Genomic DNA, 27,313 nt, shown 5'->3' on the forward strand with positions numbered 1-27,313 from the left:
ATATGTATTTTTCTTGTCATTTGTGTGTTTTATTTTAAAATAATTTTAAATGCAGATTACTTTACAGATTCACAAAGCAAAAATAAATAACTTTTCTCTTGGTTATCTGTTACTGTCATCTGTCATTGTTTTGATAACTCATTATGTATTAGGACACTTCAAAGAACTGTTTTCCCCACAACTAGGACATGCAAGAGCTACAGTGTATTACAAAAGTGAGTACACCCCTCACATTTCTGCATATTTTTATGTATATATTTTCATGGGACAACACATGGGACAAAATTACACTTTGACATAATGAAAAGTAGTCTGTGTGCAGCTTCTACAACAGTGTAAATTTATTCTTCCCTCAAAATAACTCAATATACAGACATTAATATCTAAATTTATTTGTTCACCAGCAACAAAATTGAATACACTTGTAAGAGACTACACACCTAAATGTCCAAATTGAGCACTGCTTGTCATTTTCCCTCCAAAATGTCATGTGACTCGTTAGTGTTACTAGGTCTCAGGTGTGTATAGGGAGCAGGTGTGTTAAATTTTGTAGTACAGCTCTCACACTCTCTCATACTCATAATGTTCCAACATGGCACCTCATGGCAAAGAACTCTGAGGATCTTAAAAGATGAATTGTTGCGCTACGTGAAGATTGCCAACACCCTGAAACCGCAGCACATTGGCCAAAATCATCCAGTGTTTTAAAAGAGCAGGGTCCACTCAGAACAGACCTTGCGTTGGTCGTCTAAAGAAGCCGAGTGCACATGCTCAGCATCAAATCCAAATGCTGTCTTTGAAAGATTGGTGCAGGAGTAATGTCAGCATTGCTGCAGAGATTGAAGAGGTCAACCTGTCAGCGCTCAGACCACACGCCACACACTACATCAAATTGGTCTGCATGGCAGTCACCCCAGAAGGAAGCTCCTTCTGAAGTCTGTACACAAGACAGCCCGCAAACAGTTTGCTGAAGACGTCAACAAAATACATGAATTACTGGAACCATGTCCTATGGTCTGATGAGACCAAGATTCATTTGTTTGGTTCAGATAGTCTCAAGCATGTGTGGCGGCAATCAGGTGAGGAGTACACAAATAAGTGTGTCATGCCTACAGTCCTTCATGGTAGTGTGAATGCCCAAGTGTGGGGCTGCGTGAGTGCAGCAGGTGTTGGGGAGTTTCAAGTGTTGGGCGGTTAGGTTTCATTAACGCATGAAATCCAATATGTACTGTTAAATACTGAAGCAGAGCACGATCCCCTCCCTCTGGAAACTGGGTCTCAGGGCAGTGATCCAGCATGATAATGACCCCAAACACACTTCTAAGATGATCACTGCTTTATTGAAATGGCTGAGGGTAAAGCTGATGGACGCAAGCATGTCTCCAGACCTAAACCCAATAGAACATCTTTGGGGCACCTCAAGTGGAAGGTGGAGGAACGCAAAGTCTCAAATATCTGCCAGCTCTGTGATGTCATGGAAGAGTGGAAAAACATTCCAGTGGCAGCCTGTGAAGCTCTGGTAAAGCCCATGAGCAGGAGAGTTAAGGCAGGTCTGGAAAATAATGGTGGCCACACAAAATATTGACACTTCAGGAACTTTCACTAAGGGGTGTACTCACTTTTGTTGCCAGTGGTTTAGACATTAATGGCTGTATATTGAGTTATTTTGAGCTACACACAGTTATAAGTTATATAAGCTGCACACAGACTACTTTTCATTGTGTCAAAGTGTCATTTTGTCAGTGATGTCCAATGAAAAGATATCCTTAAATATCTGCAGAAATGTGAGGTGTACTCACTTTTGTGATACACTGTATAATCTATGAAGGGTCCTGTACACACAGTGACCGTGAGCACCAACCCTGTCACATGCCTTCCCAGCAGCCTCTGCACAGGTATGTTCAGCTGGCCTAAAAAGCGCTTGATGATCGGTCGACTTTTGGCAAATTTGTCCTTGACCTCGATTTCCAAAACATCTGTCATCAGTGCAACAAAGGTGTATTTCTGCAACAGGTAAAGAAAAGCCAAGTTTTTTTTTTACATAGTTAAATACAGTACGGTCAAAATGAGAGAGAGAGAGAGAGAGAGAGAGATGGAGAGAGTGCACAAATGAATTCCTAAGCTACCTCTCCATGCCAGGTAGGGTTGGTGGTGTTGGGGATGATGGAGGATCGCCTCTCTTGACCATGGTGACTGAAGGCAGGAAGGCCAGTTCTTCTACCCGGCTGGATGCTCATCTTCAGGTAGGGGTCGGGGTTGAAGAACATACCCTTCTTTAGGCCCTGGGCACGGATATCTGCACAGCAAAAGACAAAGCTTGAAGTCAGTTTAGTGTTTACACACCATTGTTTGGTAATTGTGCAGAAGCTAACTAAGCGTAATGTTGCATCATGGGAAAATAAACCTTTACATATTATAACATCCTGAGTGTTACATGACCAACACATGAATATGGTCATTCTCAAAGGGGCTGACCGAATTCTCAAGCAGAATACTCCTCTGTGTACGATCTACTTTCTGAAATTCTATTCAGGTATATATGGACTCAACTCGAGAATGTGTTGCTGCAAATACACTTTCTGCCCACAAGGAGGCAGCACTGACATTCACCATGTGTAATGTGGCAAGGTCAGCTTCACTTACCTTAATACCAATAATTACCTCACTAACTCTTAGCAATGATTACACTGTCTCCCCTTAATTTGGGTCTGAAAATCCCAGTCTCTTGCTCTAAGACACACCTCGCTCACAGATCTGTCAGAAAACACTTACCTGATAACGTAAAGCTGACGAGTTTTCGACAGTGCTCAGTCACAGACTGGCCCTCTATCTGTCCGTCCACACCAGCCTACAGCAGGAAAACACAGCAACTAAACACCCACATGTACATTTACCACGTCTTTATAGGGCAATGATCAAAGCACACAAAAACGAACTAAACGAACCTAAAATAACAAAATTCCAAGAAAAGCTGCTTCATCACTTTTTTCCCCCCTTCACAGGGAGAGTTCAACCAAAATTGACACTGCACTTCACCCTGAAACCAAGCAGAGCCAGGAAACAATAATTAAACCAGTTACGGTTGGTAAGGAAAGCTGTTAAGATCAGCAGCACATGTTGTGCTAGGACAGTCTGGCCTTAGAATTTAACAACAAAGTCAGAATACACCAGCCAAATTCATGTCAAATTAATTTGGGCCACCTGGCCCAAAGAGCAGGCGAGAGGAGGACCTGGGGCTGGGTGGTGCTGTGTGCCACTCACCCATGTTGGTTAATGGATGTAAATTATTGAACTGCGCTGTAGTGCTCCGACACATTAACGCTTGGCTCTGGAAGACTCGTGCAGACAGACATTAGGTAATGGTAGATGGGGGTGTGAGGACAATGGAAATCAAGACAGACACTCCCTGCTACAAGCATTGAAGACTCTTGTGTCTGAGTAATGGAAAAGTCAAAGATCAAAACTTTATTTTATACTGTTCCATGCTACAAATCTCAAAGTAGTACCAGTTTTGTTTTGCTTTAAACTGAGTGTGTACAGCACATAGTTATCAGGTGTATCAAACACTCATAATCCACTCAACTTCAGTCTTCATTTTTTTTAATTACATTATATTAGATGTGGGTGCTGTTGTACTGCTCTGCTAAGACATTTGAGCATTCTTCACTGTAGGAATGACTCTTAATGGGTCATAGCAAGTAGTACAAGCACAGTGACTCAATCTTACAAGTTTCAGTTTGCTGGCATTTTGGAGGGTTGTGGATCTAGTCATGGCTTTAGCTGAAGTAATGTGTCTTAGGATTCTTTGTCATATACCAATTGCAATTTAGGATTTGATTGTGCTCTGTGGAATATCCTCTAGATGCATTTTTTTGCTTGTGCTCTGTTGATTATCCTCAAGATGTGTTTTGCATCAAAAATAATTACAAGCTTATTTTTTACTACATGAAAAGAGGAGATGATACAGTTGCCAGCAGTGATGTCAGTAACGCGTTACTCCAATCTTACCACTTTTTTCGGTAACGAGTAATATAACGCGCTACTATTTCCAGTCCAGTAATCAGATTAAAGTTACTTATCCAAGTAACTGTGCGTTACTATTTTTATTTTCCCTAGTAAAAATATATATATTTTTACTTTCTTCTTGGCTCAGTTCTACTTTTGCGTCAGACCGTAGCGCTCGACTCCGCACGACCCTGTGAGAGCGCGAGCACAAGTCATTTTTTGCAGTGTCCTCCCGTAATGATGTGGTAGTATAAAGAAACACCCCTCAAAAACAGGAGAAGGAACATTTGCCTGACGAATTTTAATGTTGCATTGTGTTCCACTTTTGAAAAGTGCTGTAATTTTGACTAACGTAGCCTACTTTAAAATGCTTGAAATTGTAATGGTATTTCGTTTCACAACAAATAGCTGTCTGACTGAACAGTTCACTTGTATTACGTTTACAAATAAATTTACAAATAATACCGCACAGCTACACAAATGTAATGTCAGGAGATACTGTAGCGACTACTACTCCTCACAGTGAATTGCCTAACGGACAGACACTTGACCACTCAAGGAGTCTTAGCCCTTTAAGTGACACTGGGGGGGGGGGGGGGGAGCCTGCGCGCGCCAGGGTTGCGTTATCAATAAAGTTTCCCTCCTCGGGATTTTTGGATTAAGCAGTTTCTGCCTCGGTTACCGAACCTGCTTCAATCACATTCACTGGCTTCAATACATTGTTACTGTTAAAAATGCACTTCCAATAAAGTGAGTATTGGAAAAATTAATTTTGCTGCTGAATGTAACTACTAAAGTAACTTGTAATCCAACGTAGTTACTTTTAAAATCAAGTAATCAGTAACGTAACTAAGTTACTTTTAAAAGGAGTAATCAGTAACCGGATTACTTTTTCAAGGTAACTAAGCCATCACTGGTTGCCAGTACTGCTTTTTAAAACAGAACTTAAAAGTTGTCACTTAACCAAAACCACCATCACTCAAACCAAACAATTTCAATTATCATAATCATGATGTCTTTACAATGCGGAGCTAATGTAATGTAATGGTAATTGGGTTGGGGGAAAAAGACATTTTAACAATTGGTGAAATTGATTTAGCACCAACATCAGCTCATTGTCTGGCACCATGCAGAGGGGTCGCTGAACTTTGTTGTGGTTTGGTGGACATCTCTTAAATGCACCTCAAAGTGTATGGGCAAGTACATTTGACAGGGGCGCTGCCCTCAAAACATTCTCTACATACCGGAGAACATGATACTCTCCATTGAACTGGCCAAGGCTTCAGTGAACACAGACAGGACAGACAAAGACACAGGATGCAGACGGAGTGTCCATGCACTAGATAAATTAATCTTAAGTATTAGAATAAATAAAAGTTTAATGTGAACCTCAACAAGCCTCATAAGGTATTACATATATGAAAGTATTGCTCAAACATTCATGACGCTTAATGAGTGTTTGGCCAGTTATGGTAAATGTGTTCAAAGCTTCAAAAAACCTGAAGTAATGTGAGGATCAGGCAGGATCAGGGGCGCAGATGGCACTGGGGACGGGGGGGACATGTCCCCTCCAGATTTATATTGACCCTATCCAAAATCTAGCATCTACAATATAAATATATATATTGTACAGCTTGGTCCCCCTCACTTCAGAATTTCCATCTGTGCCCATGGGCAGGATGGCGACATGAGAGCATGTTCAGTGCTTCCAACATTTATTTTAATACCAAGTTGCACACAGTGGGATTCAAGACAATGACGACCAACACGTAAGACATGGATGCACACTTAAAGACACAGACTCCAGTTCAACATATAATGCTAATGACAAGAAACTGGTGAAACAAGTAACATGCAGACATGGACTAACACACAGGCTAACAAACACACAGACAAATGTGCATGCATACTACACATGGGACCGTCCGACGGAGGAGTTATGGGTGGACCATGACACACCCAAACAGGTTAGAATAAAGTCGAGTAGCGTGACTGGACATAGGCACTCTTCTATACTCCACTATAAAACACACAAGCACATAATAAATTTAAACACCAGTATTGCATCAAGGAAAAATCATTTAAATCTGAAATTCAACATGAGGAAGAGGTTATAAATGTTCTAATGGCTAGTTATCATATGCAGCAATTCTGCATCAGGATTAGAAATTGATTAGATTGATCCATTTATAGATTTGTGTAGAGATTAGTTCACTGCACCACAGATTCTTTGCTGGCAGTATTAATATCTGAGCTCCTCTAAGCTGACGACCCTCAGATATACTGCTATAACCACCAATGTCATTCAGGGGAAAAACGATTTCAGTTCTGAGAACGTGTTCAGGTATGTCACACACTATTTGACATTGCAAAGAAGAACATGACTGCTTCTTTTCCATCCTCAGATGTGGAAGGGTAGGTTTGGGGTAAATGGTGAAGGGTAAGTTTGGGGGGAAGGGTAGGTTTGGGGTGAAGGGTAAGTTTGGGGTGAAGGGTGAAGGATAGGATTGGGGTGAAGGGTAGGTTTGGGGTAAATGGTGAAAGGTAGGTTTGGGGCAATTGGATTAGCTAAGGCAGGGCTGTACTCTCTACTCTGCACACTATAGGCTGATCACGCTCACCGGCACTCCGGGGTTCTTGACAGTTATGCAGGGGGTTGTTGCTCTCAGAGCTCCGCTGACTCCATGGTAGTATTTGAAGCAGATTTTGGTCTCAGCTGTGTGCCACACACGCACACACCCGCAAAACACAAAAGGAATACAAGTACATCCGTACATCTGAATGATGGCATAGACACACAAAAAACTTTTATATATATATATATATAAACACACACACACACACACACACACACACACACACACACACACACACACTATGTGCACAATTATTAGGCAGCTTTTTTTCTTTAGGCAAACTGAGCAAAAAAAGATATTTAACTGACTCTGAGTCAAAAATGACCAAAAGTCTCTCAGAAGGATGCAGCACTCTAAGATATTGGGGCATGATCACAGAATCATCAGATGTTTTGTTGCAAATAGTCAAAAGAGCACAAGAAATGTGTTGAGAAAAAAAAGATGCAAACTAACGGCCAAGGATTCAAGAATCAAATGTGAAAATACCAGGAACCCATCATCTTCCGGTTCTGTCGTATTCCATAACTGCAACCTACCTGGAAGGGTGTGGTTGCTGCTGCGCATAAAGTTGTCAACAGATCAAGAAACTGATAGATTCCTTAAATGGAAGGCGTATCACTGTTATTGAAAAGAAGTGTGGCTATATTGGTCACAATTCTTTTCTTATAAGTCAGAAATGCTTGTTGGAGTTGTTTATAATCCTCAAAAATAAGACAGGCTTTATAATTGTGCACACAGTGTATATCGAAAGAAGACTGTGGTTGAGTAAATGCAGTGTACGTTTTTGAAAGACTTGTAGAGATATTGAAAATTGTAGTGAAGTGCACAGAGTTCTTTGATTACACAGTTGAAGAGGACCTCAGTCTGAAACATACTGTTTGTACTTCACTACAATTTCCCCCCTCTCTCTCTATATATATGTATATATATATATATATATATATAAGTGGTGGGACTTTAACGCGTTAATTTCGATTAATTAATTACAGGAAAATTAACGCACTAAAAAAATTAACGCATTTAACGCACGAGACACTTTTGCACCGTGGAATGTTTCTCAGTGCGCGAGTTCCGGGCATACAGATTATATGGACGCACAATAAGATCATGATGGAGATGACTGAAGAGGCTACGCTGGTGGATGGGGAATTTAAATATAAGAAACTTCCAAATAGAAGTATAAACACAAATAGTGTTATTTGCACTTTATGTAGGAAGGAGTTCACTTATCACAGGAGCACTTCCACCCTTCGTTACCACCTCAACGCAAAACATGTTGCGGCTAAAACTGGGCGTACACTGTGCAATATTTTAAATCGTGTACTCAGCTCCAGCTCAAACTGTACGACTAAATCGCCGGGAGAGTCGGCTCGTGGAGCTGCTTCAACAGTGCGATACTCTCACGAGGAGCGATTTGAATTTCAAACATGTTTGATGTTCTTGCGACGCTGCGATTTCTGATCGGGAGTTGGTCGTGAGGTGTGAATCGTTCCTCGTTTACCTGTGTAAACTATACGATGCACGATACGCGATTGAGCCGAAACGAGTGAAAAATCGGCTGAAAATGGGTCAAAAATCGCACAGTGTACGCCCAGCTTAACGCGCAGGTCAGTAATGATAACTTAGCTGCTAAATGTATTCCTAGTACGATTGATCAAACGTCCGTAATTCACATCCTGTCCCGGTTTTTTTTTAAGTGAGGAAAGGTCCTGGTTTATAAATTACCTTCATTGGACCATTAAGACTGGATTAAACTTTCGCGAGTGGCCGTAGCGCGCGACTCTGCACGCGTTTATACATGATGCGTCACATTATTTGTGTTGTTCGCTCTCTGTGGTCGAAGATAAATGCTTACAAGAAGCGCTGCGAATTGCGTCAACTGATGCAAGTTACGAACTACTGTCCAGGGGTGAGTTTCCCAAAACGTTCTTAGTGCCAGGTACTTCTTAACCTCGTACGTAAGAACGAGGTTACGAAGTACTTGGCGCTAAGAACGTTTTGGGAAACTCACCCCAGAAAGACAATGTCGAAGAAAATCCAGCAGCTGTATGATGAGGAAACAATTAAAACAGGTTATTGTGAAGAGTGCCACAAATGTGGCTCTGACTGGGGATCACTGGACCTCTGTTAGCAACAAGAATTATCTTGGTGTGACAGCTCATATTATAGATGATGAATCTATAGATGATGAAGATCCAGTCATTTGCTTTGAGCATGCAGAAGACCACTTCTAGGCACTATGAAGATGCCTGTGGCAGAGGCCTGGGAAATTAAAGAAAGTCTACCATCTAAAATGGTATTAAAAAACATTTTCTGATTTACTTCAATTCTTCCAATATCCTGAGCAAAACTCCCAAAATTAAACAACATTTTTGGTCAGAATTTCCAATGTTCTGAACTGTTTTCTGCACACTACACATATATTGGTCTGTGTAGTAGACTGGTGGAAAAATAAACAAGATGTTGAAGTTTATGATTATGTTCATTGATTCATTCATCATTCAAACTTAAATTAATATTTCTCATGTTAAATACTGAAATGCGATTAAAATGCGATTAATTTCGATTAATTAATTACAAAGCTTCCGATTAATTCGATTAATTTTTTTTAATCGCGTCCCACCCCTAAATATATATATATTTATATATATCTGAGGAGTGGTGAAATACAGGCATGGCGTGCACACTGCACACTTACGCTCCATGAAGTAGGGTCCAGTCTCCAGTCTCCAGACTATCTGGCCCCGCTGGGTTCCGTTGACACCACGGTTCTTCGAGTCCCACACGTTAGCCGGACACGTTTCGTCTGCAAATGCATAATCCAGTGAGGAACCATGACAAGACAACAGGACAAAACAAGTCTTGGATGTTCCTTCTGTTTGATTAAATGTAGGCTTTGGCCGGTTTTCTGCAAAGACATTCTGCCTCTAATAAAACATGATTACAGATCCATGGCTATGGAGAATGATCTCCTCACTGGTCAATTATTGCAGTAACTGGTGAGAAAGGCTTGTACTTAACATCTCCCCAGCAATGCGTGCCTCTGTACCCAAGGCAATTTTTTATATAATAAGATATTACATTTTCTCTAGGTGATCTTCAACAAAACATTTGTTTATGAGACAAAATGGTATTTGTGTGTGTTTGGTGTGGTTCACTGTGATGTGTTGCAGCTGGGACCCCACATACTGCAACACCATTACTTTTGTTAACTTGGGTATGGTGTGCTGTGGAGCTGTTTGTAGTTAATGCTAGTGAATTCTGATGATGGTGTGAAATTGTGAAAGTGATTTAGGAATGTTTTTGAAGAATCTGAAGTGTACCTTATGTTAATGAATAGAGCGATACTCATTAGCATATTCTCCATGCCACTTTTGGTCTAGGTGTGTTTGCTGTTTAAAAGTTCTTATAACTTATTAATAGAAAGAGAATGTGATCAGTCTCATTTCTATATAAAAAAACACTACACAGCCACACACCATTTTATTAGGATATAAACCTTTTTTTATGAAGCTCTACTATATACCGGTACTTTACCAAACATTGTATACTAGCAATGTTGAGGTAATCAGTAATACAACAAATAATATAATGAGGTAGGAGGAAATATCATACACTGTACTGGGGCAGGAGGAGATATTGTATACTGTACTGGGGCAGGAGGAGAAATTGTACACTGTATTGAGTGCAGTAATGCACAGCTGATATTTTTGGTATGTGGTGTGGGTCAGAGAGGAATTGTAGTTCCATACAGACAGGTACTATAGTTTTTTATATACATTAAAGTATGAACCATCCAAATGATGTTGAATGTTAGGCAACGTCCAATTTAGTAACTAAAAACATAAATCCAAAGACTGTAAAAGACTGAGCTGGACCACCTGGAGAGAACCAGACAAAGATTAAAGTCAACTGAGCATTGAGAAGTTTTAAAGACTCAAATTCTACAGGGTGTCACGCACACATACAGACCAACATATACGCAGTCTAGCTCGATCTTTTAAAGCATTTAAACATGTTTGTACAAGTCTTTGTTTTAGTTAATGACATATTGTACATTTAACGAAGCAAATGTTGAGAGTCCCTAGGAAAATCTGCAGCACTTTCTTTGACTTCTTTGTCAAAAGTAGCTGCTGACTAATGTAGTGCTGCTCTGGTGGAGGACATGGCTGCACATACCCAGTGTCATCGCAACACACTCAGTGTAGCTGCCAATGTTTACCACATCAGTCAACACAAACAAACATTTGTAATCTCAACTTACAGAAGGCTGAAGAGTCTGCATGTACAGGACTTTTTCTACGTTGTAGTGCAAGCTTAATTATAGCTATAAATCAGAAAGACACTATTGCCTGGCCATTGTGTCTATGTGAGTTAAGAACTTGGTGCCATAATAAAAAGAATACTTCAAATTAGAAAATATGTGCACTTGGGATGACAGTCTCACACTGAGTCATTCGTAGTGTGATAATGAAGGAGTTAAAGCTGGCAGATGAAGGTTTTTCCAGTGACATTCATTGTAGATTCTATCCACCAGGGCAAAAAAGGAACCCTGGCTTTGGTCATTTTTCAGGGATGATCAGAACTCTGGATTATTTGTGAATGCACCTCCAGAGGATCCGAAGGTAATAGATGCAGGCTGTGAAAGGGGGCCCGCACCCTGGGAGAGACCATACTGGACTTCCCCAGACTAGATCAATGGCACTATGGAGCTGGTTGTAGTAGCATAGGAGATCAGCTTTCACTAGCCATTGCAACCAGATGTCCCTGGATCTCGCTGGTGATGTGATATCACAGTCCACCACTGCTACTGTCCATCACAGTGAAACCATTAAGGCCAGTGGACTGGAGTAGGACTGAAAGAGAACCACACATCTACAGTTTGACCAGAACCGAAGACAAAAACCCCACACATATCTGTGGTTAATTTGTAAATTTGGCTGACCTCTGGGATATCATGGGATATCTGAATCTCACAAGAACACTAAGAGCACCAAGTGAGAAATGAGAGTCTGAGTGAGAGTAGGAGAAGTGTAGAGAGAGAGAGAGAGAGAGAGAGAGGGAGAAGTGGAGAGGGAAAGAGGGAGACAGAGAGAGAAAGGGAGAGGTGGAGTTGGAGAGAGGTGGAGAGGGGGAGAGAGAGAGAGGTGGAAAGGGTGTAAGGCAGTATAAGGCAGTGTAAGGCTGTGAAAGGTTGTGTAAGGCAGTATAAAGTAGTGCAAGGCAATTTGAAGCATTGTAAGGCCGTGTACGGTCGTGTAACGCTGTGTATGGTCGTGTACGGTCTGGTGTCAGGATTTTACTATACAGCTGATTCAGCACATCCCTCCCCATGTCCACATGTTTGCTTTCCAGAACTCTCTCACAAACACAATCACACACACACACACACACACCCACAAAGCTAAATATGACTGTCAATCTCCCACGTGGCTCCATGCAAGATTTCACCTCGTGGCGTAGCAATGATCCTAAGAAAGGTGAGGAATCAGCCCAGAACTACAGGGAAGGAGCTGGTCAATGACCTGAAGAGAGCTGGCACCACTGCTTGCAAGGTTACTGTGGGTAATACACTAAGACTCAATAAGTTATGCATGGCACGGAAGGTTCCCCTGCTTAAATAGGCACACGTCAAGGCCCATCTTGAGTTTGTCCATGACCATTTGGATGATCCAGAGGAGTCATGGGAGAAAGTTCTGTGGTCAAATGAGACCAAAATTGAACTTTTTGGTCTTAATTCCACCATCCCTACTGTGAAGCATGGGGGTGGAAGCATCATGTTTTTGGGGTGTTTTTCTGCACATCGGACAGGATGACTGCACTGAATTAAAGAGAGGATGACCAGGGCCATGTATTGCTAGATTTTGGGAGACAAAACTCCTTCCCTCAGTCAAAAGAATTGAAGATGGGTTGTGGCTGGGTCTTTCAACATGACAATGACCCAAAGCACACAATCAGGATAACCAAGGAGTGGCCCCATAAGAAGCCTATCAAGGTTCTGGAGTGGCCTAGCCAGTCTCCAGACCTAAACCCTATAGAGTTGCTGATCTGGAGAAGATCTGTGTGGAGGAAGAGGCCAAAATCCCTGCTGCTGTGTGTGCACACCTGGTGAAAAAGTACAGGAAATTGACCTCTGCAATTGCAAATAAAGGCCACTGTACCAAATTTTAACATTGATTCTCACAGGTGTTCAAATACTTATTTGCAGCAGTAATACAAATTATTTAAAAAATCATACATTGTAATTTCTGGATTTTTTAGATTAAGTCTCTCACAGTGGACATGCACGTAAAACAAAAATTTCAGACCCCTCCATGATTTCTAAGTGGGTGATCTTGCAAAGTTGCAGGGTGTTCAAATACTTATTTTCTTCAATGTATATACACAGATACACCGCGACAGAGACACGGATACACACACATACACAGAGACTAAACTTTCATATTTTTAGGTTAACGTAATGTTACTTAGCAGCGTCTGTCTACCTGTGGCGCCTTATTTTAAAGGGATTGAAGAACACCTTCCATATGTATTCATGTATTACATTTTGTCTGTATAATTCAGATGAGTTTGTCTCTAAAAAACTGACTGAGGCCCTCCTGATATTACAATAAGATTACATTTTGATCCACACTATGGCGACAGTCAGTAACTCAGAGGTGTGCTGAGACTTTCCACTGAGAGTCTCAGGCTTTCCACTGAAAAAAGATGTTTAATATCAAGGCATCCTCTATGTTAAGGATGTTATGGAAACAAATTGTAATCAATTAGGATTTTCCTGTCTACAGATTTAGAACACATGTCTAACACAAAAAGGTACAACAATGTTAACATGAGAATCAAACCCTTGGTGCTACTAACACCTTTCTCCAAGTGTTCTACCAGGCCGTATCATCAGTGACTAATCACACACTGCTACAATGTCACCAATGTGGTAAAGCTCACTCACCAATGTGGTAAAGTCCAATCCAGTCAGTAGCATCCACTTCCTCCTTGATATCCCATGAGATGACCAGGTTCTGGCCCCGCCCCAGTGTGAACTGGTATGTGGAGGCAGTGAGAGAGGAGCGGCTGTCCGACGTGACCAGGTCCGTGTCACTGTTGGCCCGTGGGAGGCCCATCGTTTCTGGTGTTACCACTCTGGAGCTTCCAGTTATGCTGCTAGCACCCTGTGCTGACAGGGTGCGGAGGTTCTCAGGTCCTAGCGTGTAACGCATGTGCGGGCTCCGCCTCCTCACCACCAGGAGGTGCTCTCGAGCTGTGGTGGTGGTGCCAGTGGCCATGGAGATGTGGTTGGATGGGTGAAGTGTGTGGTGGGGGGAGGGGCCAGGGTGGTGGGTTGGGGTGGGGTGGGGACGGGAACGGGGAGGGAGGACGGCTGTAGCTAGCGAGGGGCGAATGATGGAGGCTGAGTGGACAGAAGGTGGAGAAACAAGGGCCAAAAAGGCCAGAGAAGTGGAGAGCGGGGTAAGTGGGTCTGGAATTGGGACTTGACCCAAGGAGGGCCAACAACCCCTCTCACAGTTCTTAACTGTGGTTCGCTCCTCTGTTCCAGACTCTCCAGGTGGTGATTCTCATCTAAATCTCAAGGCTCAAGCCCCAAATATAAGACACAAACTCCCAGATTTTTGGATGGAAACATTCAATTTTGAGGGAACCAGGAGGACTTGAGCTACTGATCCCCCCGTGGGTGGGGGTGGGGGTGGGGGCATAGGGCTGACACTAGTCAAAGTGTGTACATTTCAGCCATTGCTAGGGGCTTCAACACCAAGGTCCGGCAAGAAGTTACCTAAAGCCCAGAATTCATCACTCCATTTCTATTATGCTTGTTCAAAAATGACTCTTCTACCACCCTGGTTATTATCTAATGTTAAATTCCAGCACAATAGAATAATGATTCATTAAAGGCATTGAGGTGATTAGCAACTGGACAAGGTGGAAAAGTTCCCAATTTCTGGTTGTCCCTGCAGTCGAAGGCCAGTAGGATAGACGTCAGAGGAGGTGAAGTTGCAAGAGAGAAACCTAGAAGAGAGACAAAGAGAGTATGAGGAGAAAGTTCTTCACATTTAAAACAGGAAACAACAGAATACTTGTGCCAGACAAGCAAACGTATAATAATGAAAATACTTATATAAAATATTCTGCATTTGTCTGTCCATTCATCCCCTTCAGAAATTGCAGAATCTCCTCTTCTGTAGGGTCAGATCCCACATCTACATTTTTGAAGACCTCCTCTGTTACATCTATTTCTGCATGCCCATTCCCCTCATCTCACTCTCAAGCCTGCTTTCCAAAACCATCAATAAGTGTCTCTCCTCAGTGAATCCTACATGACCTCCCTCTGTCAGGGCGGTCATTGCAGGCTTTTGGGTGCAACCAAGGGTGCAACCACCTCAGCCCCAAGTGCACCTTGGCCACAAACTACACTTACAATTACATGGACACATGACCTGTAACCTCATTCATGTAATTACCCAGTCCTCCAATCATGTTGCATAAACACTATGCATAGAATAATGCAGACATGGGTCAAGGGCTTCAGTTATGTTCACATAAAAACATCTGTGTGACTATGTCACGGCTGTTAGTGCCAGACAGGTTTGTTTTAAGTACTGCAGAAAATGTTGATCACCTGGGACTTTCACACCTAGTAATGTCTACAGTTTATTATTATTATTATTGATAATAATGATAACAATAATACTAATAATAATAATAATAAAAACAGTGAATACAGATCAAGAAATACCTGTCACGGTGAGGGGGCCGGGTCGCCACCAGAGGGCGCGCATCCCGGCCAGCAGCCGATCCCAGCACACACCCCCGTGCACGCAACCACTCCCACAGTCGCAATCACCATCATACTGAGCACCTGTTTCTTGTTTACTTTGTTCTTCTTAAGCCCGCAGGTCGTCTGGTCCAGTGCTGCACATTGTCGCTACATGAGCGTCTCTGGTCTCTGCGTGTCCGTCACTGCGTTCCCTACCTGCGTGCGCTACGAGCTTTACCTTGCATCACTTGCAGTGCGTGCTTTAGGAGCCTTACTAGTGTGCGCTACGAGCTTTACCTTGCATCACTTGCAGTGCGTGCGCTAAGAGCTTTACTGGTGTGCGCTACGAGCTTTACCTTGCATCACTTGCAGTGTGTGCGCTAAGAGCTTTACTGGTTTGGTTGCCATGGACAATAAACATCCTTCTGTTCAACCCCTGTCTCCGGTTGCCTCTGTCCCGACGCCTCCGGCGTCACAATACCTCATTGATAATAGGAAAGTGGAGGAAAATTTATGAAAAGATTACTGAGGGTCCAATGATGTTTTACAACTTCTATGAGCAGAAAATAGATATAGAAAAAAGAAAATGTACAAGATGTCCAATCCTGTCAGCCAAGAACAGGAATCTGAGGCTACAGTGGACACAGCCTCACACACAGCCACACACAGCCTCACACACAGGCTCCCCAAAAAAGTGAACAGAGGCTCACACAACCTCACACACAGGCTCCCTGAAAAAGTGGACACAGGTTCACACACAGGGTCCTTGAAACAGTGGACACAGGCTCACTGAAACGACTTTCTTCGCACACATTGGACCGTGTAATTCCAGTCCAGTATAATCTATATGCCAAAGCCTGTCAGAGTGTAGTTGGTGACCATCAATCAATTTCTTGTCACATCACACTTACATGGGAGTTACAGGTGAAACGTGTACGTATGAACTCCTACAGGCAGAACAGATATCTGTGAAAGAGACATTATTGCACCATCTTGACCACATGACCCTTGTGTGGTGCATGTGAGGCTCTTCTCTGATGTTTACATCAAGGAATCTGAAGCCATTTATACTATAGTCCTATCAATAGCAATGGGCATGTGTTCCCTTTTCTGCTTTGTAGACCATAGCCAGCAACTTTGCCTTCTTGTAATTTGAGTGAAAGGTTATTCTCCTAGCTCCAGTGTCAGGGAAGTGACTTCCTCTGTCTATAGACTGTCTCATCCTTGTTTGAGATCAGGCCTACTATCGTTGCGTCATCTACAACTTTAATGATGACACTGGAGATGCGTGTGGCTGTCTGAGGAATGCAGGAACAGATTGAGCTTACAGCTCTTGGCAGTTCATGAGGAAGAGATGATACTGCCCGTCCTAACCACACAGTGGTGGTCTGAAAGCACGTTGATGATCCAGCACAAATCATTCATAAAGTTCAAAGTCTTGAAGTCTGCTGTAATATTCAGCCCCCACTGCATACTCTTCATATTCATGCTACCAAGTTGTGATTCCACATCAGCCCTGTATGTGTGAGTCTGCTCTTGTGAGGGCATAAACAGCTTTTATACTCCATGTCTCCTGTCCTAAATGCAGCAGCTCGTGTGTTCAGTGCTTCATTGACTTCACTACTAAGCCACAATTTCTGTTTGGGATCAACAAAGTTTTTGTGGGTCCAACATAATCTGTGCATATTTTGATGAACCCAGTGACCAAGTCTGCATTATCGTCAGTGTTGTCATTTGAGGTGCGTCAGAACACTTCCCAGTCTGGGAGATCTTGGTTTAGTCCCCTGTAGGCGGGCCATAACAGGGCAGAGGAGTAGTGTGATCTTCCAGAGGTCGTGAGAGAGGGCTTTGTATGCCTCCCAGAAGGGGGTGTAGCAGTAGTCTAGTATTTGGTTTTTCCACGTGTTCATGTGTTGGAAATATTTAGATGAACTACTCCCCAGATTCACTCTGTTAAAGTGTCCTGCAACAATGAAGGCAGCTTTGGGGTTACGAGATCATAACATATGATCACGGGGTGTAGTTTGCATGTCATTATACTGACTGGCTGTCCGGTCTGTTGTCCAGTGTCTGTGCCACTTCCTCTGCAGCCTGACCCAAATGCACGGAGTGTCACAACCGATCAGTGCTGAGAGGCAAATGTTTGGTGTTGAGAGATTCCACGTTTGGTTGATTATTTGTTTTTGGTCATGTACAAAAGGTGCTGTGTATACAATTTGCTTTTTTCACAAAAAAAAAAAAAAAAAAACAATAAACAAGACACTGCTAAGTGTAGTCAGAGCTCATAAAATGGCAGCTATACCCAGAGGTGGGGACTCGAGTCGCATGACTTGGACTCGAGTCAGACTCGAGTCATCAATATTAAGACTTTTGCAAAGACTTGATTTTTTTACCCCAAATCTAAATTTTAAAACGCATATTAATATATATAAAGTGCGCCCCATTAATTTCATTTACGTCCTTCTGATGCAGAGCGGTCCTCTGCTTTTCCACACTCTGTACGTGTGTGTGTGTGTGTGCATGAGCTGCAGCACAACCAATCAAATGGGGGGGCAGCGAACCTAAATTATTACCGGGCGGGGTGTAAAATGGACACAAATTAAGTATTATATCGCGATCGATCAATTGCCAGTGGTTGGCGCCAGAGCGAACTAGTAACTCATTGAATCATAGATGTGGATCAGAGGTAAATAAACTAGATTTTTTTTTCGGTGTGAGAAATCGGATGTGTGGCGTGAGAGCGTGTGAAGATGGTCAAATGCATGTGTCTCACGCTCAATGCGTGAGGGTTGGCAACCCTGGATTCTGTATCTGAACTCAGGTATGAAGTATGAATATTTTTGCAGCCAAGTTTAAAAAATTGAACTGTGCAATAAAGAGGTGTAATAAAAAAAAATTTTTATACTTCGTGTTTTCAGTTGCACATGTTTTATCAAGATTTGAGGAGAACACAGATTTAAAAAAGAACACATGTCTATTATTTACATTTAAAATATACCTGCAACATTGGTTAAAAAAAAAAAAAAGACTCGAAAGGACTTGAAATTCCAAGTTTCAGACTTGGGACTTGACAGTTGCCTGTCTTGACTCGAGACTTGAGTTGAGTTGACTGTCTTTGCTTGAGACTTGACTCGGGACTTGAGGATAAAGACTTGGACTTACTTGAGACTTCCAAAACACTGACTTGGTCCCACCTCTGGTACCCAGCGCTATCTTATTACAGTAAAATATGACATTTTATACTTTATGACAACTGACGCTTCTTATAAGGGAAACTTCTAGCATGAAAATGCAGTCCAATCAAGCACCTTTGGGATGTGGTTGAATGAAAACTTGTGACATGAACATGCAGCTGACAAATCAGTAGCTATGACATGATGTACTCACGTCAACAGGAACCAGAAAAATTAAAGAATCTTTCCTACACCTTGTGGAATCCATTGAAGAACTGAGGCTGTGAGAGAGAATGGGAGACCAACCAGCATCATTGTGGTGTTGTAGTAAGTGGCTAGTTCAAATTACACTACCAATCTATGATTGTGTTTAGCACAATATTGTCATACAGTATAATCAATATTTAATTGGATAAAATATAAAGTAACATTACAGCAAACTACATTTTTCTTCCTGAAGATAAATAAATAAACATTTCTATGAAATAATTATTTTATATCCCTCTGATTTTCTGAAGTCAGATTTGGCTCCACTCCAATGAACAGCACACAATCATTCATATTTTTCTTACAAAGAAAACAGTAAACACATTGTACCTAAATTTTCACATATGCACACACCCCATCCCATCTGAGATCATGCTGGTGCTACTCTCTGGATGGGTGAGGTCAAGCAGAGACTGAACTTTTCAGTTGAATCACACTTGAAAGCCAAACATCAAACCAGATGTGGTCCAGACACCTTCAAAGCTTAATAGGTTCTGTGCATGTCCAACAGATTACGCAATGCATGTATTCACAGACAATGCTGAGATATTAGTACAAACTACATGCCTGGATCTGAGAGGTTCTCACAGCTCTCGCCTTTCAGAGTAGCGCCAACCTGAACACTTGTGTGATACGTAGTGACAGCAGGCAGAAGCCACAGAGGCAGAAATTAGTAGAATTAAAAATAGTGGTTGGTCATGTTTTGATGAATCATGTTTACTAGGTTTCCTGACTGATGACATACATGGACTGGAAAGTACAGATCAAGTTTCTTGCTATAACAACAGGATCAAAGTTCAGTGTCAACAACCTGGTCCCAAATCGCCTGCACAAAGTACAGAATGCACCACATGATTTGATGGAAGTTTTTTAAAACTGAATCTCATGTCATCTTTTGTCTGCCACACAAGGAAACATGCTTCCATCAGTCCACAGTCTGACGTTTTTGGTTTTGTTAAAGCCCAGCCCAATGCTGTGCTAAATGTTTAAAAAGTGCAAATCACACACTCAGGTTTCAGCACAGCTCATGTTCCAGATGGTAATGAAGGTCCAGGGAGAGTGAGAGAATGGGAATTGAGCAAACAAGATCAAAACCCATTTCTGGACATGTGCAGACCACAAGGTTCAAACTTTTAGCTCACTGCTGAAATCTTACTGCTAATCTGCTACTTAGAGAAACAAAGCTTCAAGCCTTCTCAGTGCTCACACAGATCACCTTGACTGACCCAGATCACCCTGAATTAATCAAACACGGGCTGTAATGTACAGTCCTTAGACAACATGTCATTGAACTAAGGATGAGGGTCTAATTCCAGCAGGAGAGGAAGAACCTGTACATTAATACACCTTATGCTAACGTGGCTGTCGTAGGATGGACCCGATCAAGGCTCTGAACCCTGTGGGGTTATTATGTCTTGCAGAGAGAACTAAACATATTTCTGGGAAATGTAATGGAGGTGTTATGTCCTCTCTGACACAGAAAATGCATGTCTCACATACAGTCAGTGTTGGGTAAGTTACTTTGAAAAAGTAATTCGTTACAGTTACAAGTTACCTTGTTTAAAATGTAATTGTAGTGTAACTTTTCTGATTACTTTTGAAAAGTAATGTAACTAATTACTTTTTGATTACTTTAAGGTTTAAATGAGTATTGACCCATGATCAACATTTAATTTTTGAGAACTGACAGTGTGAAACTTAAAATAGTACTAAGCTGAGAGGGAATTGCTGACAGGCAATCACAGGAGGTCCACAAGAAGAGATGCCTGCACCAGGCATGTAAGATTCTCAGACTACTGTCATCGGGCCATAGCTACTCTTTTCTGCTCCTCCCCCAGGCTCTACCATTTTCAGTTTGCAGACTAACACAAGCAGGTTCAGAAACTACTTCTTTCCCACAGCGGTCACCTTATTGAACTCTTCCCAAAGACCACATTTTCCTTCCCCTCTATCCATATCTTACCATCCATACAACATCTGTACAGTGTTCCTCTTCAATCCACATCTGTATAGCCATATCTACAGTGGTATAGGATAATCTGTATATTATCTGTATGATTCCATTCCATTCTGTATTTATCACATTTATACCATATATTTTTCTTTGCCCTGTGCATTGTACTACCATAACTACATTACACACACATGCATTTCCCTAGGCAATTTATTTACTCTGCACATATTTATTTATTAACCATCTTTACTTACACTAGCTGTAACTAACTGCATTGTATCTCTAAATACTGCATTCTATACAATCTGCACATGTTGCACTTGATTAGATACCAAACTGCATCATTACTTCATACAAATTTAATTCAAATGTATTGCTTGTTGAACGGTAGGTCTAAGATAGGTCCAATGATAATTGGGTAGGCTAGGTTGTGTCATAGACATCGACAAACGTTTTTCCAACACCAAACAGTCATAAATATTCATTTGATACCATCTGTCATTGTCTCTAATAGTCATGTATGATTGCAACAAATACCTGTTTAGGACTTTAAACAGCTAATTTGGTTAGCCTGTAAATCAAACACATTCAAGTGAATGGTAGTAGCTAGCCCAGCAGGTAACTATGGAAACCAGTGTTTGACGGTCAGCATACCCTGCTGTTAGCTCGCTTACAACCTCAATAGTGGTTGCCTTCTGATCGGAAATAAACCTCCAAACTCCGAAATTTACACAAAGGCTTGGCATAATCACAAATAGTTGCCGATGGTGGCACATGGTTCACATTTATTGACAACACGAAAACAAAACAAATGCTCCTTAAATGTCCAGTGCTTGAAGGGGTCTGTCATTATTGCTGCTTGAGCTGAAACTGAACCGCGCTTGCTCCTCCAGCACAGAAACAAGCGGGAAACGGCGATATAGGGCGCAAAGCAATAAAAATATCTTTAAATATTTCGCAAAGGTTTTTGTTTATATTTTAAAAATGTAACTAAAATTGTAATTCTTAATTTTTTGTAATTAAATTACGTAATGTCGTTACATGTAATTCGTTACTCCCCAACACTGCATACAGTGTATACTCAGGGTTGTTTGTAATAGTGTACCTCATATAAATGTGTACATATATTTTTTTCCTTCCACACCAGAAATTGTAAAAATAGTATATTAACAGATATTTATTCATTTCTGTTCTTACACTTTTTCCCACCTAACACCTATGTAAGTGTGACAGGACAAACGTCCTGTTTCTCTGGAAACTTTATGCACCTCACTACAATTTTTAATATCTCTCTCTCTCTCTCAAATGCTCCATAATATCTGTGAAGGATTTCACTTAGTTCCGCAAGAGACATTAGCAAGACTACAGCCAGAGACAGAGCCTTCTCCTCTTAAGCTCCTCAGTTATGCTCCAACAGTCTTCCAGCTCTAATCCGAGGTTCTGACACAATTCCAATATTTAAATCTAGACTTAAGACTCGCCTATTTAATCAAGTCTTCAGTTAATGTACTACAAGGTGTGAAGCTCGAGGGCCCCTCAGTCATTGAGTCTTCTGGTAATCTGAGATGGTGATCATGTCATCCAACCATGTCATGCGTTCACTCTAGTTGTAATAATGACTTGGGTGTAAAGCAATGTCTCAGAGAGATCCTCATGACTGGTCACCTCCAGGCCCCTCCCTGTAGTTATGCTGCTGTAGATAATCCTGCTGGAGTCGCTTGCTAATCACTGGCACGTGTGCTATATATATGAATGTTTAAATTGATGTTTACAAACTTAACCTACTTAACCTGTATTGTGTATCCTGGTTACAGGCTTCTGCAAACACAGTTCCATAAAAGCACCTAGAAGATGGTTTGGCTTGTCAGTGGATGTGCCAATGCCGTGGATGGATGTGCTAATGCCAGCGGATGTACTAATGCTGACTCCTACCTGAGGCTCAACATCTACATTGGAGGGACTGCTCTGCCTCGAAATAGAACTATAAATATGGACTTCTACTAGTGCCCAATGGAGGATGGGTTCCCGTTTGTGTCTTGGTCCTCTCAAGGTTTCTTCCTAATCCCTGCCTTGGGAGTTTTTCCTTGCCACTGTCACCCCTGTCTTGCTCATTAGGGATCTGGACCCATGCGCTTGCAAATCTGCTTTGTGACAACATGTGTTGTAAAAAGTGCTGTGTAAATAAATGTGACTTTTTTGCATGCACTACATGAATATGTTTATAATGTGAAGCAGTCTGGAAGTTATTTTAATTTAGCATGACACAGAACAAATTATACATATATATTTTAGACAATATTGCATACAATGTGTGATTCCTGTTGGTTTTTATTATGTTTTTTGTGTTGGTTTTCAGTGAAAAAAGAACATCTGACTGAGGCTCACAATGCAAATGTCCACAGTGCAGCAGACTCATGACATCACCGGTCAGTGCAGCAGGGTCATGACATTACCAGGCATGTCTTAGGCTGTTACTAGTAGTGCAGCCTAACGTCAATCAGTATGGCCGACTTCAGTCTGCAGCAAATCTAGTATGGAAATATAAACTTTGTGTATTGTAAACTGCATATTTTGTCTGTTTGATACTGTATTTTTCTTTTGCTGATAACTGCTGTGGTCATGCTCCATATTAAAATGCTAAATGAATAAACCTGAGGAATTTCACATGATGGGTTTACAGAGATATCCATAGATTTCCTCACAAGGGTACAAGATTACTAAAAAGAGAAAAATAAATGTAAGGTATTTAATGTAGGCAAAGTTTGAATTTGTGTTTGTCTGCTACAATCCAGCTAATTCAACAATCTACCCGAGAAGCAATCAACAAATAAACCTGTTTTTTAATGTAAATAATCAGCTGAAGGAAGACGGACATGAGGAGTACCACATTAACAGAGAACATATGATGTGCACATATAGGGCTGGGTATTGATTCAAATTCCAAGAATCGATCCGATTCCGATTCTGAAGATTAAGAATCGATTTTTTTCGATTTAATCCGATTTAATCGATTCGATCCGATTCGATCCAATTCGGGGTTTAGTGTTATTAAAAATGTATTTGAGCTGTTTCCTGACTGTGTACAGAAGCAACATGTTAAAATTAGTATTATATCGATATTAATCAGCAAATAGTTACTGGTAGTTGGTAGTTACTGATGGCTGGAAGACTGGTGAAAAGGGTCATCATAAATCTACCTTCAAGAAAGGTAATCCAGGACAATAAACAGAGGACATCTTTGAGGTGTCTATATCTGCAACAGTGGGCTCCTACTGGGACACTAACCAGTGCATTATTATTATGATTTAAATAATTAAGAATTCACCCATAAGCTGTTGCTACCAAATGCATTTTTATTTTAAAAGTGCTCACACTTAATAAACTGAAAGTATAAAATGTAAACGTGTATTTTTCTTTAAAATGAGAATATAAGAACAGAACTCTCACGTTACGGTCCCCGACCCCTCCGTTTTGGGCGCGTTAACGTCGTCTGCGTCTAATCGTCTACGTCGGTGTATCTCCGTGGGTGCGGGTGCGTCTTGTGATAGTCCTCACCTGTGGCTCGTCTCGTAATCACGTGGGGTTGATGTGGTTTGTTTATTTAATTTGCGCTCGCGCAGCGTCCTGTGCTCGTCGTTGTTTGAGTCACACATGTTCTATGTAAACGTGTTTTATGTGCGCTGTCTGCGCTTCGGTAAATGTAATAAACGTAACGATTTGGAAAGTGCAAAGGATTCTGTCTCGTCCATCGCCTTGCGCCCAACGTTACAAGAACATTTAAATTTTTTTTTAAACTGTAAAAACACTGGGTAAACGGTCAGTGACACGGACTAACTGTAAATAGTCACTGACACTGGATAAACTGTCCTTCTGTTTTTAGATTTCCGATTTGACTATCGTCGTTACCGGCACTGTCCGACGGCAAGTCGTTTTACAGTTAGTTAGACCGAGCACGCCTGCGTGAATTCAGTGACGAGGCGGGGGTAAAAGTTCACTAAAAAAATCGATCTTTGGACGTATGAATCGATAATCAGATCATCATATGCAAATCGATTCTGAATCGGAAAATCGATTTTTTCAACACAGGCCTATGCACATATATGCACACAGAATAGACTGTGTGCATGGGATCCCTAGGAATGGATTAGAGCAGGGGTAATCAATTAAATCTTTCCGCGGTCCATTTTTGGCAGATAGCTCAGACCTTAGGTCCGGGTCCGCAGTGGCGAACGAAAGTTGTTGAGCGGGGGGGGCGAACGAAAGTTGTTGAGCGGGGGGCGAAACTAACACTCAAATGGGTGGTGAACGTAACACTCGTCTGAAAATAAATTCTCCGGTTTAAAATATAGTCTCCCGTTAAATTTTTTTTGGCATTTGGGTCCGTATCCAGTTAATCAGGAATGTGATTGGGTCCGGACAGGACGGCGTTCGGGTCCGGATCCGGACCGCGGTCCGCCATTTGGTGATACCTGGATTAGAGAATAGGCAGATTTAGAAGCCAGTTAAGGCTTTCATTAATCTGAATCACCACTCTACACTCTTATCTGATCTCATTGACCTGTCAAAACACACATACATGTGCGGGCACAAGCACACACACACACACACACACACACACACACACACACACACACACACACACACACACAAAAACCTTATTCTGTTCACTCACAATAAACATGAAAATCCTTTGAAGTATCAGATGTGACTGATGCTAAAAGTTTTGAGGGGGGCGCAAACAAACTGAAAAATCAAAACACATATAAAGGCTCGTAAAAAAGTAACATGTATGTCTTAGCCATATATCCCAGCGAGATTGTACTGAGTTTGGTAATAGCAGACGAATAAGTGTATTACATAAGCTTGTTGGCGTATTAATGAACGCTTAAAATATATGCTGGTTTAGTTAGGATTTTTTCCGGTAGCTAACTTAGATACTAGGGGTGGGAATCATTTACTATCTCACGATTCGATTCGATTCCGATTTTCGGGGCCACGATTCGATTCAAAATCCATTTTCGATTCAAAACAATTTTCGATTCAAAATGATTTGTTTTATAAAAATTTCTACTTCAGTCTATAAAATCAGCATGATCTACTACAGTCTGCTTTGCAAGACAGAATGACAAATACAGAAAAAAGTGTCTTTCACTTTTAATTAACAAAAATAATTGTGCTTTGGTAAAATAAAATGCTTTTTGTTGTGTTACCAAAATTCTTTAGCTTCATTTTGCAAGCTCTCAGGGCTGGCTTGGATGCAGCTCCCCCAGCCGTTGCTAGGGGCACCAGAGTCAGTCCCAGACTAAACCTGCATAACCGTACACAGCCAGGTCCCTGCTTTCTCTGTGGCTGCTTCTCGTTTAATAGTGTCTCGCCACCTCTCTCTGTTATGCTTTCTCTTTACTTATTTGAGTATCTATCTCCTGCGTCGCTTCTTGACTCATCTCAAGTTTTCCAAATCCTGTATTTCTTCCTATCCGTTTTGCCTTTATTTTTGGGAAGGGTTTTATTTTGCTGCTGCGTTTTTTGCCAGTTACTTCTGCTGGCGTCCTTGGTTTCGTTTTCGCGTTGCATTTATCCACGCTGTTTTTTAGTTACTGTTGTTATTTTGCTTCTTTCTCCCATCTCTCTGCGGTTGAGTGTTATTTTCCACGCATTGTATTTTCTATTTACTCCGTGCCCTCACGGTTTTTGTTTCTATTCTTGTGCGTTGAGTCTTCCGTGTTGTTTTGTTTGTTTGTTCTGGGTCGCTGTGCGCGTTTCCCTCTCGCCAATACATTTAACAAGCATCAAACGTCTTGCTCTTGCGAGCCGGCACTTGGGTCCATCATTCTCTATATTATTTCACTTGGGTCTACCCTTCTCTATATTATTTCACTTGGGTCCACCCTTCTCTATATTATTTCACGCGGTGTGTACGCTCCCGTGCTCACTGCGTTACACAAGCCTTGTACACGAGCTACATTGTGTCAAGTTCGGTCTTCCCTGGCATTCGGTAAAAACCAAAATGAACCCATATTTTTGCCTTAAATGAAGACGGGACAGGTTGAATATCTCATTCCTCCATTTGTTTTGAAACTTTTCCGCACATGAGTGTGTCCCAGAATCTGCTGCGTAAAGTCTCTCGTAATTTTGTAATTATGTAACGCGAGACTTCACCACAACTTAGAATCGATTTTGGGCCATTTAAAATCGATTCTGAATCGTAGTAAATGAGAATCGATTTTTGATATATGAATCGATTTTTTGGCACACCTCTATTAGATACCAAGCTAGCATACATCTTAACAACTTCACATTCTCTCAAGTTTCTTGCTGGAATTACAAGAGGTGGAACATTTCAATACAAGGGAACTGTCATAAAGCTCTTTGTTGTGAAATGGAATACAGTTTTAAGCATTAGCCAAAATTCCAGCACTTTTCAAACCTGGAAATATTAAGGATTTCAAGCACCCGTACGAACCCTGAAGTTGGGTCTGTCCACTACCAGCTCCTTTACCCTTATTTT

The 27,313-nt window shown here is 41.5% G+C and overlaps 1 protein-coding gene across 4 annotated transcripts in view; it reads right to left on the reverse strand.

The window, feature by feature from the left end:
- Positions 1-27,313, reverse strand: part of hecw2b (HECT, C2 and WW domain containing E3 ubiquitin protein ligase 2b) — a 51,323-nt gene that overhangs the window by 15,193 nt on the left and 8,817 nt on the right. For 2 of the 4 annotated variants that reach the window (XR_013134293.1, XM_077023210.1), the window contains exons 2-7: positions 13,591-14,663; positions 9,340-9,447; positions 6,627-6,721; positions 2,773-2,848; positions 2,127-2,296; positions 1,862-2,004 (exon numbers count right to left, since the gene is read on the reverse strand). Coding sequence is in view for 3 of the 4 variants with exons in the window: in XM_077023210.1 (XP_076879325.1) it covers positions 1,862-2,004; positions 2,127-2,296; positions 2,773-2,848; positions 6,627-6,721; positions 9,340-9,447; positions 13,591-13,924 (926 nt within the window). In the remaining variant the exon portion in view is untranslated. Of the gene's footprint in view, positions 1-1,861; positions 2,005-2,126; positions 2,297-2,772; positions 2,849-6,626; positions 6,722-9,339; positions 9,448-13,590; positions 14,664-27,313 lie in introns of those variants that run through there. The other 2 variants (XM_077023211.1, XM_077023212.1) reach the window with 2 other exon arrangements.

The sequence above is a fragment of the Brachyhypopomus gauderio genome, chromosome 12 (assembly GCF_052324685.1).
Source record: "Brachyhypopomus gauderio isolate BG-103 chromosome 12, BGAUD_0.2, whole genome shotgun sequence".
In the NCBI taxonomy this organism is placed as follows: Eukaryota; Metazoa; Chordata; class Actinopteri; order Gymnotiformes; family Hypopomidae; genus Brachyhypopomus; species Brachyhypopomus gauderio.